This window comes from Cupressus sempervirens, chromosome 6 (genome assembly GCF_028749045.1).
Source record: "Cupressus sempervirens isolate cs-2001-9-10 chromosome 6, ASM2874904v1, whole genome shotgun sequence".
Lineage (NCBI taxonomy): Eukaryota > Viridiplantae > Streptophyta > Pinopsida > Cupressales > Cupressaceae > Cupressus > Cupressus sempervirens.
In genome coordinates this window covers 42363310-42377650 of record NC_143123.1, presented here as the reverse complement: position 1 = coordinate 42377650, position 14341 = coordinate 42363310, and the positions used below count along the sequence as shown (strand labels likewise).

The following is a 14341-nucleotide window of genomic DNA, read 5'->3' as shown; positions in this document are numbered from 1 at the left end:
ATGCATAAAGACGACTTCTCAACACATATAACAAATATTTTCTTCAAAGCTATCAAAATAATAATCCAACAGATATCATCAGTAGCATGGGTTTGTATAAGAAAGGCTGAATTAAAAGGTAAGAAACTAAATGCAAGGGATGTGCGAGACCCTAAGAACTTAGAAAAGATTTTGAGATCTCCAATAGGGTTCAGATCACTCAAAAGTATTCGTACATCTCCCGACTACTTACACAATACAAGGAAAAATATATTTGCTATGATTCGGCAACTTAGCCCTCCAACCTTTTTCGTTACATTAACGAGTGTTGAACACTTCTAGCAACCACTATGCAATGCATTCCAACATATCCCTAATACACAACAACGAAGCCAACATGAATCCGTGGAAGATAAAGACTTGGACTTTGAAATAAGGAAAAACCCAGTAATTTGCAGTCGCTATTTCAATCACAAGGTTAATGCATTTCGGAAAATGATGCTGAAAAATGATTCCTTGTTCGGAAAAGTATTTGATTTCTTCTTTGTAACTGAATTCCAAAACCGAGGCAATGAACATGTCCACTTCATGTTATGGATCCAAGGTGCACCTGTCTTTGGACATTGCAACAACATTAACATAGAGGATTTCATTGACAAGTACATTTCATCTGACTCTACATTATTAGATCCACATCTTCACAAGATGCAAACTCACCACCACACAAAAACATGCAAAAAATATAGAGCATCTAACTGTAGATTTAGCTTTCCCTTTCCTCCAATGAGACAAACAACAATATTGGAGCCGTTACTAAACGCTGTTCTTGCACTTATAGATAGATCAAAACTTTTCTTCAAACAATTAGAAACCAAACATTACACAAAGCAAATTACATTTGACAATTTCCTTGACGAATTCCAACTTCAAGAAGCCGATTACATTCTCATCTTGCAGGCATTGTTGTCTCAAAACACTGTCTTCCTCAAAAGGCATCCAACTGACATATGGATAAATTCATTTGCCAAAGAAGTACCTGCAGTATGGTATGCAAATACAAACACACAATTTATCCTTGATGCATCTGCTACTGCATCATACTGTTCCTCGTACATGATGAAGCAAGATAAGACATTGTCGCGAGCATTTAACCAAATACGGAAACAATGCACCTATGTCTACAATGAAAAGGCACACTTCATACGCAAATTAGGAAACGCATTGCTAAATTACCAACAAATGTTCAGCCATCAAGTAGTCCATATTGCACTGTCCTTACCATTGCAGAGAAGCTTGCGCAATACTGTATTCATCAACACCTCTCCACCAGAAACGAGAATTGGTATGCTTAAAAGTCCCAAGCTATTAGCAAAAGAGAAGGACAACTCCGAAAATATCATTTATGCATCTAAAATAGACAAGTACATAGGACGACCAAACTTTCTTGAACAAATGTCTCTTGCAGAATATACAGCTTTTTACCCAAGCAACCCTTCAAAGCCTAACAAAAGAACAAGAGCACGCATCATACGCTCCGTGCGATATAACCCGCACACTGATTATGAAAATTTCTGTCGAGAAAAACTCATGCTTTATATCCCTTTTAGGACTAGTAAAGCCTCATTGTTGACCTGGCATACATCATGGGCTTCAGCATTCGACACACACAAAGTCCACATTGCTCAAACTGAAAAAAAATTCATATCACCAATCGACAGCAAATGGGGTGACATTGATGAAGCTGCAACAGAAGCTACTGAAAACAGAAACCTCATAGAAGACTTTGACATTGCCCATGCAAAGACAAAGACGCATACTGAAATTGAGAAGTATGACATTATGTCTGACATGAAACATATAAGAGCCTCAGAAAACATGCATGCCAGTAGATCCTTACTGTTCTCAGAAATTCCGCACCCATTCATTCTTCCCAATGAAGTATACTTTAGCTTACGAAGACAACTTAATGAAGAGCAACAATCAATAGTGAAAGATGTTCTTATGAAAAAGAGATTGGTATTTGACAAACCCCAATACTTGTTCTTAACAAGTGGGGCTGCAACTGGTAAAACGTTTACAGCTTAAGTCCTCTTCCAAGCAATTTTTCGGATCTACAATAAGGAACTAGACAATGACCCGTACAAGCCCAAAGGCATTATTGTTGCCTCCACAGGGAAAGCTGCATTCAATGCAAGCGGCATAACTGCACATTCTATCTTTCATTTTCCATGTAACTCTTCAAAGATGTTGCCATTGGACTCAAACACTCTCGATAGCTTAAGTAAAATATTAGATCAACTTCAAGTCTTGCTCATTGATGAGGTGTCATTAATTGGTTCACGAATGCTATATTATATTGATACAAGACTTCGCCAAATCAAACATACACCAACAAAACCATTTGGCAATGTTAGCATCATATTCTGTGGTGACTTTTATCAAGCATAGCCTATATGCGATAATTGGATTTTTGAACAGCCAATAATACACGGTCAACAAATGCCATACAAATTTTGGATAGACAATGTCATATGCTTTGAATTGAACATTGTCGTAAGACAAACAAACAAACACTTCATATCTATGCTCAATCGTGCACGAACTGGTGAAAAAAATGATGCAGATCTTAGCTACTTGAATATGACATGTTGCAAAACAGCTCCTAACGACCCTAAATTCCCGTACTTGTTCCATAGAAACTCCACTGTTTCCGAGCATAATAGACGGATGTTGGACCTTTTGCCTGGTACAATTTATACGCTTGAAGCTGTTGATGAAGCGGAGTCGCACGCTGAGCATTTCATCCCCAGATTTAGAAATCGTCATTGCCAGTTGTCCTATATCTTAAGATAGGCATCTTAGTCAAGCTAATAGGTGCTAATCTTGACACACAAGATGGACTAGTCAATGGTGCTGATGGAGTATTCCAACTACATACAACAAATGACGAAGACATTCTATGGATTGAATTCAACGACACTACAATTGGCATATCGCGACGCAAGAAAATGCAACACTTATACACAAGTTCTATTTCACCTTCTTGGACCCCAGTTATGAGAATAGTCAGGAAAATGAAAACTTCTACTAAATTTATTACACGGAAACAATTCCCTCTCCAATTGGCATCTGCATGAACTATTCATAGAGCACAGGGTTTGACAATGGATGGACTCGCCTTTGATCCTCAAAAAGTATACCAGCATGGTCTAACCTATACAGCCCTTTCTCATGTACGAACAATTGAGACATTATATTTGATACGTAAACTAGAACATCAAAATTTTAAAGTCTCGCCAAAAGTAGACAACGAAATGGAACGGCTTCGAAATCAAGCAGCATGCAAAATTCAACATAGCCTACCACTACTATCAACGCTCCATCTTATCATATGCTCATTAAATACTCGCAGCCTTCCATTACATGTAGCTGAAATTACTCACGACCATGACTTGATCAAAGCAAATGTATTATGCCTCCAAGAAACAAGATATAAGACCGATGCACATCTCCCAATGCTACATGAATTATACAATTGTTACTCTTCATTTTCTATTCATGGTATTATGACTTGTTGTACGAAAACAACTACAATACTCAATACGAATTGTTTTGCAACAAACTATTTGGAGTCATTTACAATTGATATATTACATCTTGGCCATGCCATCCGAATTACTAATGCTTATATTAGACCAGGTGCACCTATCAATGACATATCAAGCCTAATGCTTAATACTTTCACGTCATTGCCAGCAACGTCAAAAGCTATCATTACAGGAGACTTCAACATCGACATGCTACAACCTAGTAAACGGAAAAATATGCTTGCAGAGCTGATGCAACAATACAACTTCTCTTTAATCGTTGACAAAGCAACAACATTTATAGGTACTTTACTAGATCACTTCTGGATCCGTAATATAAATGAAGACTTTGCAAGATTTGTTCTCCTTGATACATATTGGTCAGATTATCTTGCAGTTTCGCTACAAGTCCACTTCTAAACTACAAAGCTCATGTTTACCCTCACACCTGATTACATTCTTTACTCATGCATAAGAGAATGAATATCTCTTACAGCTTTCTGAATTCTTGCACAGCGTTCTCTGATACAATCTCTTCAAACTCCTTCTTTATGTCAAATGTGTTATGTAACTACTAATATTTGTCTCCAATACATATATTCAAGTTAGGCTGAGCCACGATATGTATGGAGATAAGGATACTGGTAGAGCTCCACCTCCTATTTACAGTGGAACGATTCTCGTTCTAGAACCATTTCAAAGCTACTGCATACTGCTTTGATTGTTTCCAAGCTCATACTACTATTCTGCGAATCCGATAGCAGCCTGGAAGCCTATTACACCATCGAACATCTTCATGAAGAAATGGATCACCAAGATGAACTAACAGGAGGAGACATTAACCAGCCAAAAGAAACTAACAATATATGGCATTTATAAGTGTTTTGAATCAGTACCTTGATCACAAATAAAATACAAGTGGCAGTCCAAAACAATGCCAGCTAACAAGCAGCAATCAAACAACAACAAATATGAAAACCGCTGCATTCTGTCAAAGGTAACTGCTGCTTATATTGTGCTTTTTTTAAGACATTTCTTTTCTCGAAGACCAATTTTCCCCTTTCCAAGCACATAAATCTGTCATCAGTCATCAACTAATCATCTTGTTTTGTAATTACATATGAAAGCATGAACCTATACTGATATTTGTCTGCTCGAAAGTCAATCTTATAAGAAATTGTACTTTGCCAAAATCGTAGACTTATTGGTGTTCTTCAAATATCAATATAATTATTGAAGGACATCGTTGTAACATACAAATTTAAATAGCATCCACAGAATGGATTATGATTTAAGATATAAGTTTAAGTCTGACAAAGCCTTTGAGCTCTACAAATGCAAATTATGTAGGATGCAGTTGATAGATTATGATTCTAAAACTCTAGGCTGAACATTATCAGTTTGACATTTTTTACAATGAGCTAAACTAGTAAAAAGGACAGAAATCAGACATGGGTTATATTTGTCTTCCTGTGAATTGCATTGTTGGTTAAGGTATTATCATTGAAAGTTTAAGTCAACCCAACAATATATCAGATTATTAATCTGACATAGAAATAGTTTCCTTCGTACGTCTTCGTCCGAAAAGAGACATATTCTGTTATTATAGTTGAAAGGTGTTCATTTGTAACCATTTCAAGCTTTGAAGTATATTTCAGCTTTTCCTGCATATCTTGTCATATAGTCATAGCTAGGAAAAAGGACATTATAAATAAACTAAGTCTTCCTTTCAACTGTTGGCTATATTTTTGTATAAAGTATTGAAGAAGTTGATAAGTAGGTGCTCTTCAAGTTGTGTTTGCCTAACTATGATATCTCAAACAGCCAATTTCCTTGACGTAAACTTCATCCCTGCCTTTGCTCATATTTAAAATGAATGGTCCACTAACCACTCATTATATTTAACGATTGGATATCTAATTCATTTAACAGATGTCAGAGGTAAAAGTCATCCAACTAACATAGGCTTTTCTTCCACTTAAGACTCATTACATATAAAAGTCCCCCATTTGAAATAAAGTTCAAATAACTAAATTCAAACAGAACATGTAGCCCGTTTATAGTTATAATAAAAACCCAGTTCAGCATTAACGTCTGCTGTCTGCATACTTATACTCTTATATCTGCAAAGTTGGGGCAACACAAAATAGTAAGACATCTGAAAATGCTAGGAAAAAGCCCAGATTTGAGGCTATTGTCTCACTGCTATAAATGATTCAAATAGAGTACTAACGTATCAGCTGATAGTTGTTACTTCTTTAGTGTGAGGCATACAGAAGCCATAGTGCATTCAAAGGGAGCATTTCATTTTCCTTGTTCCACTTTCAGATGCTAATCAATGTTACTGCAGTGCACCAAATATCTTTTTGTATGTTCCAAGTCTTCATTTATTTCCCTCATCCTGCTTGTGTTGTGATAGACTCTTAATTTGACCTGCTGTTGTCTTATGGAAAATAGTGAAACAATCTTTCACCATTTTCCTCTACCTCTAAGCTCTAATTTTTATACCCAACATGGGCAATGAATTTTTTTTCATATCTTTACTATCCCAAAACACATTAAGCAGGCCTGAGTTGTAAATTTTTTATTCCAGCATCTCATATTCTGAAGGCTTGACTTGCTCATCCTTAGTGGAGATGGAATTCCGCCATATGAGAATTTTTTTATCCTTAGTGCCAAGGATTTTGGGCTTTTTTGGATGCTAGTTTCTTGTACTCTTACATGTGTACCTATAGGTAGGAGTTTCTTCAATTATCATCTTATAGCCTTGAACATAGATGATTTCTTTGCACACTTGTATTTTTACATTTGTCCAGATTTGTGATTTTTTAACTCAAATATTGATAGCTAATGTAATTTACATTTAGCTTTGTAAATGTTTTTAGAAATAATAATGTCTTTGATGATTTATAAATATTATTAGTAATAGGGAAAAATAATTTGGCTTGTGATTTTATTCGTTTTCCTTAACATTTGAAAGTAGCTATGTTTATTGTGCATATATATGCAATCCTCTATTTTTGTCCATATTTTGTTCTTTGAGGATAGAATTTAAACCTATCCACACCTCTTCCAATGATATGTATGTGAAAACAACAGGTTGATTTTAAATGCACATGCTAGCTTAGGATCACTTTTCTACCATACCAGTAGGTTAACAAATGTTAGAGGTCACACTCCATGATTCATCATGGAGATGATGAGATAAGTGATGGGTGACCTATATATGACATAGGCTCTAAAGATAGAAGATTTCCTAACAACTTTAGTCCAAGTAGAATGCACAAAGATTATTTTTAGACGGCTAATAAACATGTTTCTGGTGGTGATGGTATTCCTGACATTGGGATTCAGCAGCTTCTAGTGGCCAGTTCCTTCGACAGTGGGAATATGGATGATGCATCTATACTTTACCCCACTAACACCTATCCTAAGTGGTGGATTAGCAAATGTATTGATTTCAGAACCAGCTATGTTGAAAAAGAAGTTCAGAAGTTACTAAAGCAATTGATAAGAATGACGAAGCTAAGGAAAATGAGCTTCATCAGATACTGCAGTATTCAGGTTTTTGTCTGAGTCCTAAGTATTATGCTGGTTATTCCTCTGTCATATTACTCGTTTGATGTAAGTACTGTCTCATTTTGTTAGTTCTTTGTGAGCTACTCATTACTAGTTTCACCATCCTTGGTCAGAATTTTGCTCTTCTAAAGCTAATTTAGGTACTATTTGTAATCAGCTGCTAATAGGAGCTATATTAGTACAATTTTGTACAGTATTAATATAAGGTAAGGACACATTCGCTTGATATAATAATATAGTTTATTCTGATTTAGTTATTCGCATTAAAAATAAGATTTCGTCTATTGGTCATTCATGAAATTAGGAAAAATAAAGACATGCAAACACCATAGATGGATAGTTTAGAGCAACTTTTGGAATGTTTCATGAAGAATCAAAAGTTAGTTATTTTTGGACAAGTTTTATTTTTTTTATTGCAGAGAAGAATGATTGAAACAGGAAATTAGTTATACATGATTCATGAGATTTTGTAATTGTACAATTTATCTGAGAGAGTACTTGTAGCTAGCAGATTGGTTATTTATTTTATATTATTGAAAAATATCTAAAAAAATATAGATTGAAAATAAAATTGTCTCAGAAACAGGAGATAAAATCTTATAATAGTAACTAAAATTTAAACTCAAAATATATAATAAATACAACATTTTATAGATATGATAATGCTAATAAGATAATAGCATTACATTTGTTATAACTCTTTAAAAATTACTAAAATCTCTTAAAATTACTATAAAAAGATTTAAACAAATTATGTTTATATAAATATTCGTTTAAAGTCTATGTATTTGTCATGTTCAATTTGTTTCATATTTTCATTGGTTTCTAATAGATAATTATTTTATACATTCTTTCAACATTTTTTTAAGATTTATCATCTTATATATAATATTATATTAGCAATATCTGTATAAAGACTTATATCAATATTGATTAGGATTGAAACTACGGCATTTTTAAAAGAAAACCTGTAAAAGATATATTTAAAATATTGTTTGCAACTGTCTTATTTTTTACAAATTCCTTTCCAGTTTAAATTTAGTATTAGTTTCAAAGATAACTTCTTTTCGTTCATTTGAGCTAATATTCCTACCATTTCATATACTATCTACGTAAAGTTATCAATTATCTGTCACCATCTCTGATACTGTTCTATAATATAAATTTTTTAGGTTCTTCTTCCACTTATACCGATTGCTCCTGCCTTTCTCGTGATCTCAACTTGACATCTGGACAGGTAAATTGATTGTGCTTGCTTCCTCTTTTCCATGGATATGTCTTACGTCTTCATGTGTCATATGTTTACATATCTTCATTTTTTATGTAGACTAATCAACATCTTCGATTAATACTTTTCCAAATTAAATAGAGTGTCTGCTCAATAGAATTTATTCTGTTACTAACTTCTGCATATAAAACAAGAAATAAGACAAAGCCTTAATCTAATCCCTATGTCTGGCCTTTCTACTATAGATTACTCTTTGAGCAATAATTTTGTCAACCAATTGTTATAAATGGATCTAAGCCTACAATTATCTTCCTAAAATGGTTATTGTCAATTGTAATAGGCTAGTCAATGTCTTTGACAGATACTTTTACAAATTAAATAGAGTTGATGCTTAATACAACTTAACTTTTCTTTAAACTTTGCAATTTGTTATATATTTTCTAGCTTCTCCTTTGCTGGATTGAAGAACAATTTGAGCACACAATATTTGCTCTTAATGTTAGCCATTAAGTGTTTTCCTGCCAGGATTGACTCCTGATTACAATATCTCAATAACCGTATCTAGAATTAGATCTAGTTTGCTTGTGTCGTGTTATATGACTATGCATATAGTTTTTTCCCCCCTCCATCTACGTCGTCTTTTAACTTGAAGATGTCTCCTCTAACTAGCTGATCACGGATTTCCTGACCATTAAATATACATCTAGCATCATATCCTATGGCCTATTATTTTCCAGGACCTTTTCATTTCTTTGCTTCTGATATCTTTTATTGCTTTCGTAATCTTTACCCGCTTCTTCCTCATGGGCTAATAACGATCCTAGATTTCCAAAAGCTTGTCCATTTCCTTGGCTTTGTATGGACCTTTTTTAACATCAACAATAGAATTTCTCTTCAACACTTTACTTCATGTACAGATATTCAATGGATCCACTCAAAAGCAACACAGATGAAGTTGCCAAGAGCAATGATACGAACGAGCTTAAAAAACAGAATTCATCTTCCACTAAAAGGTAATGCACTAAGATACAAAACACTGGATACCTTTCCATGCATCTACTCACTTTCCATACATTTTTGGTTCTTGTGCTAAATCTTCTTTTTTAATATTTTATAGACGCCTGCTCGCATCCTCAGATGGACACCAAAACCTTGTACTGTATGGAAACAAATCTCTTGCTACAGACCAAGGGAAAAGGTGTAAGTCTTTGTCTTCTCTTCAAATTATATGCTTCATGACGCTACAATTGAACCCTGAACAATACTAATCTAATCTTTCCACAGGCTGAGCACAGAAGAGAACAATGTATCCACCATTGCAGAAATCTGTGCAACACAAACTGGGACTATTTTCGAAGGTGATGTCCTCGTCACATATGGACCTGCATATGCCAAGAATCCAACAAGCCCAGCAAAAGCTCCTATAGTGCACGCTGATCTTGTTGACGGTGATCGTCACATGACCATAACATGTCAACATAACCAACCAATTGGTCGACAGATTTATGACAAAGCTCTTGCCTGGAGCAAGTGTCCGCATAAAAGGTTTCTCTCTGAAAAAGAAAACACAATACGAAAGAGGTGATGCAGACTACTGCATTCAGCTAATTGCACAATCAGTTGTTGAGACAATTGACCAAGTATTCAGCCACCAAAAGCTGATGCCTAACACAAGAATATGTCAACTAATTCAGTCACCTAACAACTATTCAATTGGCACTATAGGTGTTATAGTCACAACTCACAAGCAAACACCAAAGGAGTACTAGCTTCACATCAAAGATGGGGAATGTATATCAGATACATCTATTGTAATCTTCTTTTCCCATTTTTACATATGCACTTGCTTTTCAATTCCTTTCAATGTACAGTTGTGTTCCCTACTGACTGACACATTCATTTAAACTACAGGTCACCATTCCTGAATTCCATGCGCAAGCTTTTACAGTAGTACAACAAATCCTGCATACTACCACAACACCCCTCCTCCTCCTAAAAAATGTCGTTCACAGTGGCCCTAGAGGCACAAACAACCTTAAAACAACACCATCAACATACATAGACAACTTGAACGATGAAAGCACAATAAAGGCTTTAGAAGACATACTCTCTTGCAGTATCCAGGTAGCTGACAAAACTATACGATCTAACCACTGATCTTCTAACCATATTCCACTTGTAAGACATTTCTAGCTTACAGATTATTTTGCCCTGCTTTGCTAGGTCACAGGAACACTTCGGGCAAAAAATGCTTACCTGCAGCCATACCAGCTACTATGCACAAAATGCAACCAGCCAACTTCATTGTCGATATCGTCAGACCAAACAACTACACACTGTCTTCCATGTGGCCAAGTCACATCCTTCGCCTATGCACCTTTCCTACACTGCACAATAGAAACTGACACTGACATTGTTGAGTGTACCATAACTAGGAAATTGCTTCAAGAACGCTTGCCACAGCTTGCAAGCATACCATTCGACACCTACAAGAAAAAACTCTCAATAGTCGTGTACCTACTTCGAACATTCGAAATACAAGGCACCTTTTCTATTGCCATGAATGACAATATCATCTCCATTATAGGAGAAAACACCAACGTAAGCTGCAACTAATTCATCTTCGTTTTCCTTTTGCTTTGTCAATGATTAATTTCCCTTCCCCGCTTCTCCACTAAACGAAGCCCCACTTTGGAATATTTTGCAGGTCAGCTCAGGTTTATAGACCACGTGCCACGTTTTCAAATCTTTGCAAGGCTTCAATATACCCTGTCAAATCAAATGGACTGCAGAATTCGGAGATTTGTTAGAGCCAATATTTCCGACAAATATGCCTGCTATATGACAATTTTTTTGCCTCAATTAAAACGCTTCGAATAACAATATATATGACAGAGATAATTTTGAATCATAAACAAAGCCTTCACAATTTTTAAGTATAAAATTTTGCTTCCTTCAGGAAAATGTTGTCTACATTCAAACTGTACTTCCTCATTAAAGTACTCAAATGAATTTATATACTGTTCTTACTAATAGTTTATTTTATCTCATTTCGCAATGTTGATGTTATGCCTCTTTACTAATCTTCTTTTAAGCATTATACAAAGTCAATTAGGAAATTAAAACAATTATAATTATAATTCTTAGTCAAATTAAGAGTTTTCATCGTTATTTGCCTTCTTGTTGACCTTGTGTTCCATCAGCTTTAGGTTATATTTGGGACCTTTCTAGGAAAAATTTCATATGTTTGCATAATGATTGGATTGATTGCATTAAAATTAGAGCTCTTTTGGTGGATGTTGGTTAATTATTCTTCATTTACTCATGATGGAGTATTATTCTCTGTACTGGTACCAATAAATTTAAGGCACATGAGGTTGCTGTATATACTTGCCCATCGTCAATAAGGTGTACATGATAAAATGTTGTATTTCTCTTAAACTATTCGTACTATATTATGTTCTCTGACAATCTTTTCCACTGATTGGACCCTGATGAAACAGCAGAAGTTTCACCAACCTTGCCCAAAACACATATCATTATATAAATAAAAGAACATTGAGACAAATCCAATCTAGGATATATTCTTGCCATTCTACTAATTATGTTAATACCAAATAAATCTGCGTTTCAGCATGAGCTTGTGTCTGTTTCTGTTCTTTCATTTCAGTTTTTCAGGTGCCTATGCAAACTACACTTAGTGTTGGAGATGCAACAGATGTAATATATGAAGAGGCACACAAAGTTGAACCAGATTTATTAGTTTCGAAAAGCCATAGGTGCAATGCCTTAAACACTTCTGGTATTGTTGTTCTAATTTCAATCTTTTTCTTTGTTCTTTTCCCTTCCTATGCAAGATATGTTGATATTTATCAAATTTCATGTTTGCAGGGCATCTTTGAGGAGTGTAAGCAATTACTGTGCACAAAATGCCAAGTGCCAAGTTATGATTATAAAACATATAAAAAAATAAGACAATATGCTCAAACAGAGCTGCAGTGCAGTATTTCTCATAATTATCGTCATGAGCTATAGTTTTTTCTCATGTGTATCTGATCTTAACTTCACTTGTGCTTATTTTATTCACTGATCTGTTCAATATTTGCAGATGCCTTGATCTCTGCAGTTCATCCATCAGGAGAGTATGTGGGGAAACCTGTTGATCATTGCAAACTTGCCCCACAAAATGGAATCTGTGAGCACCAAAATAACACTTTCTATTCAACCTCTTCCCAGATCCAGGTCACACCAGCGGAAATATGCTTACCTCAGGAGTGGACTTATTAATTTTTCAACTACTGCTAATATCCAATGCTTATTTAGGATCTACATATAATTTCTAATCTACTCAAATGAAGAAAGCTTAGGATTGTATTCGGGGAGATGGAACTAATCTGTTGGGAGAGTAGTCTGTTAGTTTTTCTGTTATAAAACACATAATAGAAGTGACGGGTCATTGATGGTGGCTTGTATTTTGCTTGCGCAAGAGTTCTCAAGTTCTTATCTGGACTATGCAGTAGTGAAAATTTTCGGGATAGATTAATTTGGCATTGTCATAAGCATCATTGCATCAAAGGGGCTACTAGTTGAGCACCAGCAAAGGTATTATCCAATAATGTGTCGTGTTTCCAAAGCCTCAGTCGAAACTGTTATTGCATTTTGTAATAAATCGAATATAACGAAAATTCATTACAGTAAAGGTTTTTTCTAGAATTGGCTCGAGAATCTGCTATTTACTGATTCAGAAAGTGCTATCTCATGTCCCACAAAAGTTGTGCAAGAGCATTCACCTGTTTTGATTTAATTGTCATCTACGTGCATTTCCACATGGGCCTTGATTTCAATATTTCAAAATACTAATATCAAATATAGCAATATTATAATTAGAGTGGTTGGTGGCACTAGGAAAAAGTTTGTCATCATAAACAAAATGTAGTACTCAATAATTCACATTTCTTCCATCTTATGCCAATAGGCAGGGACTCCTGCTCGCATGGAGCTCTTGTTTATATTAAATTATTTATATAATATATTTAATATTAGTTAATTACATATATTATAAATTATTTAAATATTTTATATTTGTATATTGAAATTCCATTTTTTTTTGTGGTTATTTAAGTCAAGATTATTAAGACTGCCGGAATTGGCATGGTGTGATGGCTAAGTTGTGATGGAGTTGTCCTTGCCATCAAGATTCAAAACACCAGGGTGCTATTGTTGAATTTTTATATCGGGGATGAGGTCTCCCCTTTGTGACCTACTAGGTCATATCTTCAAGTCAAAAGCACTTACTGCTTAAAAGAAAACGAGGTTATTTAGACCAGCCTTGCACCAGTGGAAGTCACGGGAGATCTGTTTCCCTAGCATTAATGGTAGAAATTCAAACCTACAAGCTCAACAGCCAAGCAAGGGTACAAGGCTTATGTGCTCAGGAGCCGAGAAGGCATTTGAATCTCAGTGATGAGGTTCAACCCATAAGCTCAATGGCCCAACAAGGGCACAAAGCACATGAGCTCCAGCCCAGCAGCCCAGCAGGGTTTTGGAATTTGGTGGCAATACCAACCATGCCAAGATTAATCGATGCAACATGCCATCAATAGCTTATATATTGAATTTACCATTACTAAAATTATAGTCATTTATGTTTTATATTTTATATATATTGTACAGGCAACTGCCCAGCCATACAGAACACGGGACCTTAACTAACAACATAGGCTACAACAGTTTCAAAGCCAACCAGTCATTCCTCAGTGATGAAGATGACTGTGGGCTAGTATGGAGCACCCTGGGGAAATCAAAAAGTAGGGAAAAAGGTGAACAATCAGGGAATTTGTCAGTTGGTATCAAAACTCATAGTTGAAGCAGATGGGGGTGGTTGTCTACTCACCGGTTTGCTTGAAGCACCGGTTTCACAATTTTGTCTTGCCAGGGCAAAGTAATGGCTGCCGCAGTAATACTTCTT

At 35.3% G+C, this 14341-nt stretch overlaps 1 protein-coding gene across 9 annotated transcripts in view; it reads right to left on the bottom strand.

Moving 5' to 3' along the window:
- The window catches only part of LOC149551019 (Ubiquitin-conjugating enzyme family protein), a 226836-nt gene that overhangs the window by 187158 nt on the left and 25337 nt on the right, over nucleotides 1–14341 (bottom strand). For 2 of the 9 annotated variants that reach the window (XM_089786585.1, XM_089786591.1), the window contains exons 2-3: nucleotides 10891–11159; nucleotides 10630–10774 (exon numbers count right to left, since the gene is read on the bottom strand). The exons of 2 other annotated variants lie outside the window; for them this stretch is intronic. In XM_089786585.1, coding sequence (XP_089642711.1) covers nucleotides 10630–10678 — 49 coding nt within the window. In that variant the 5' untranslated portion in view covers nucleotides 10679–10774; nucleotides 10891–11159. The remainder of the gene's footprint in view (nucleotides 1–10629; nucleotides 10775–10890; nucleotides 11160–14341) is intronic. 5 more of the 9 variants (XM_089786586.1, XM_089786587.1, XM_089786590.1 and 2 more) reach the window with 5 other exon arrangements.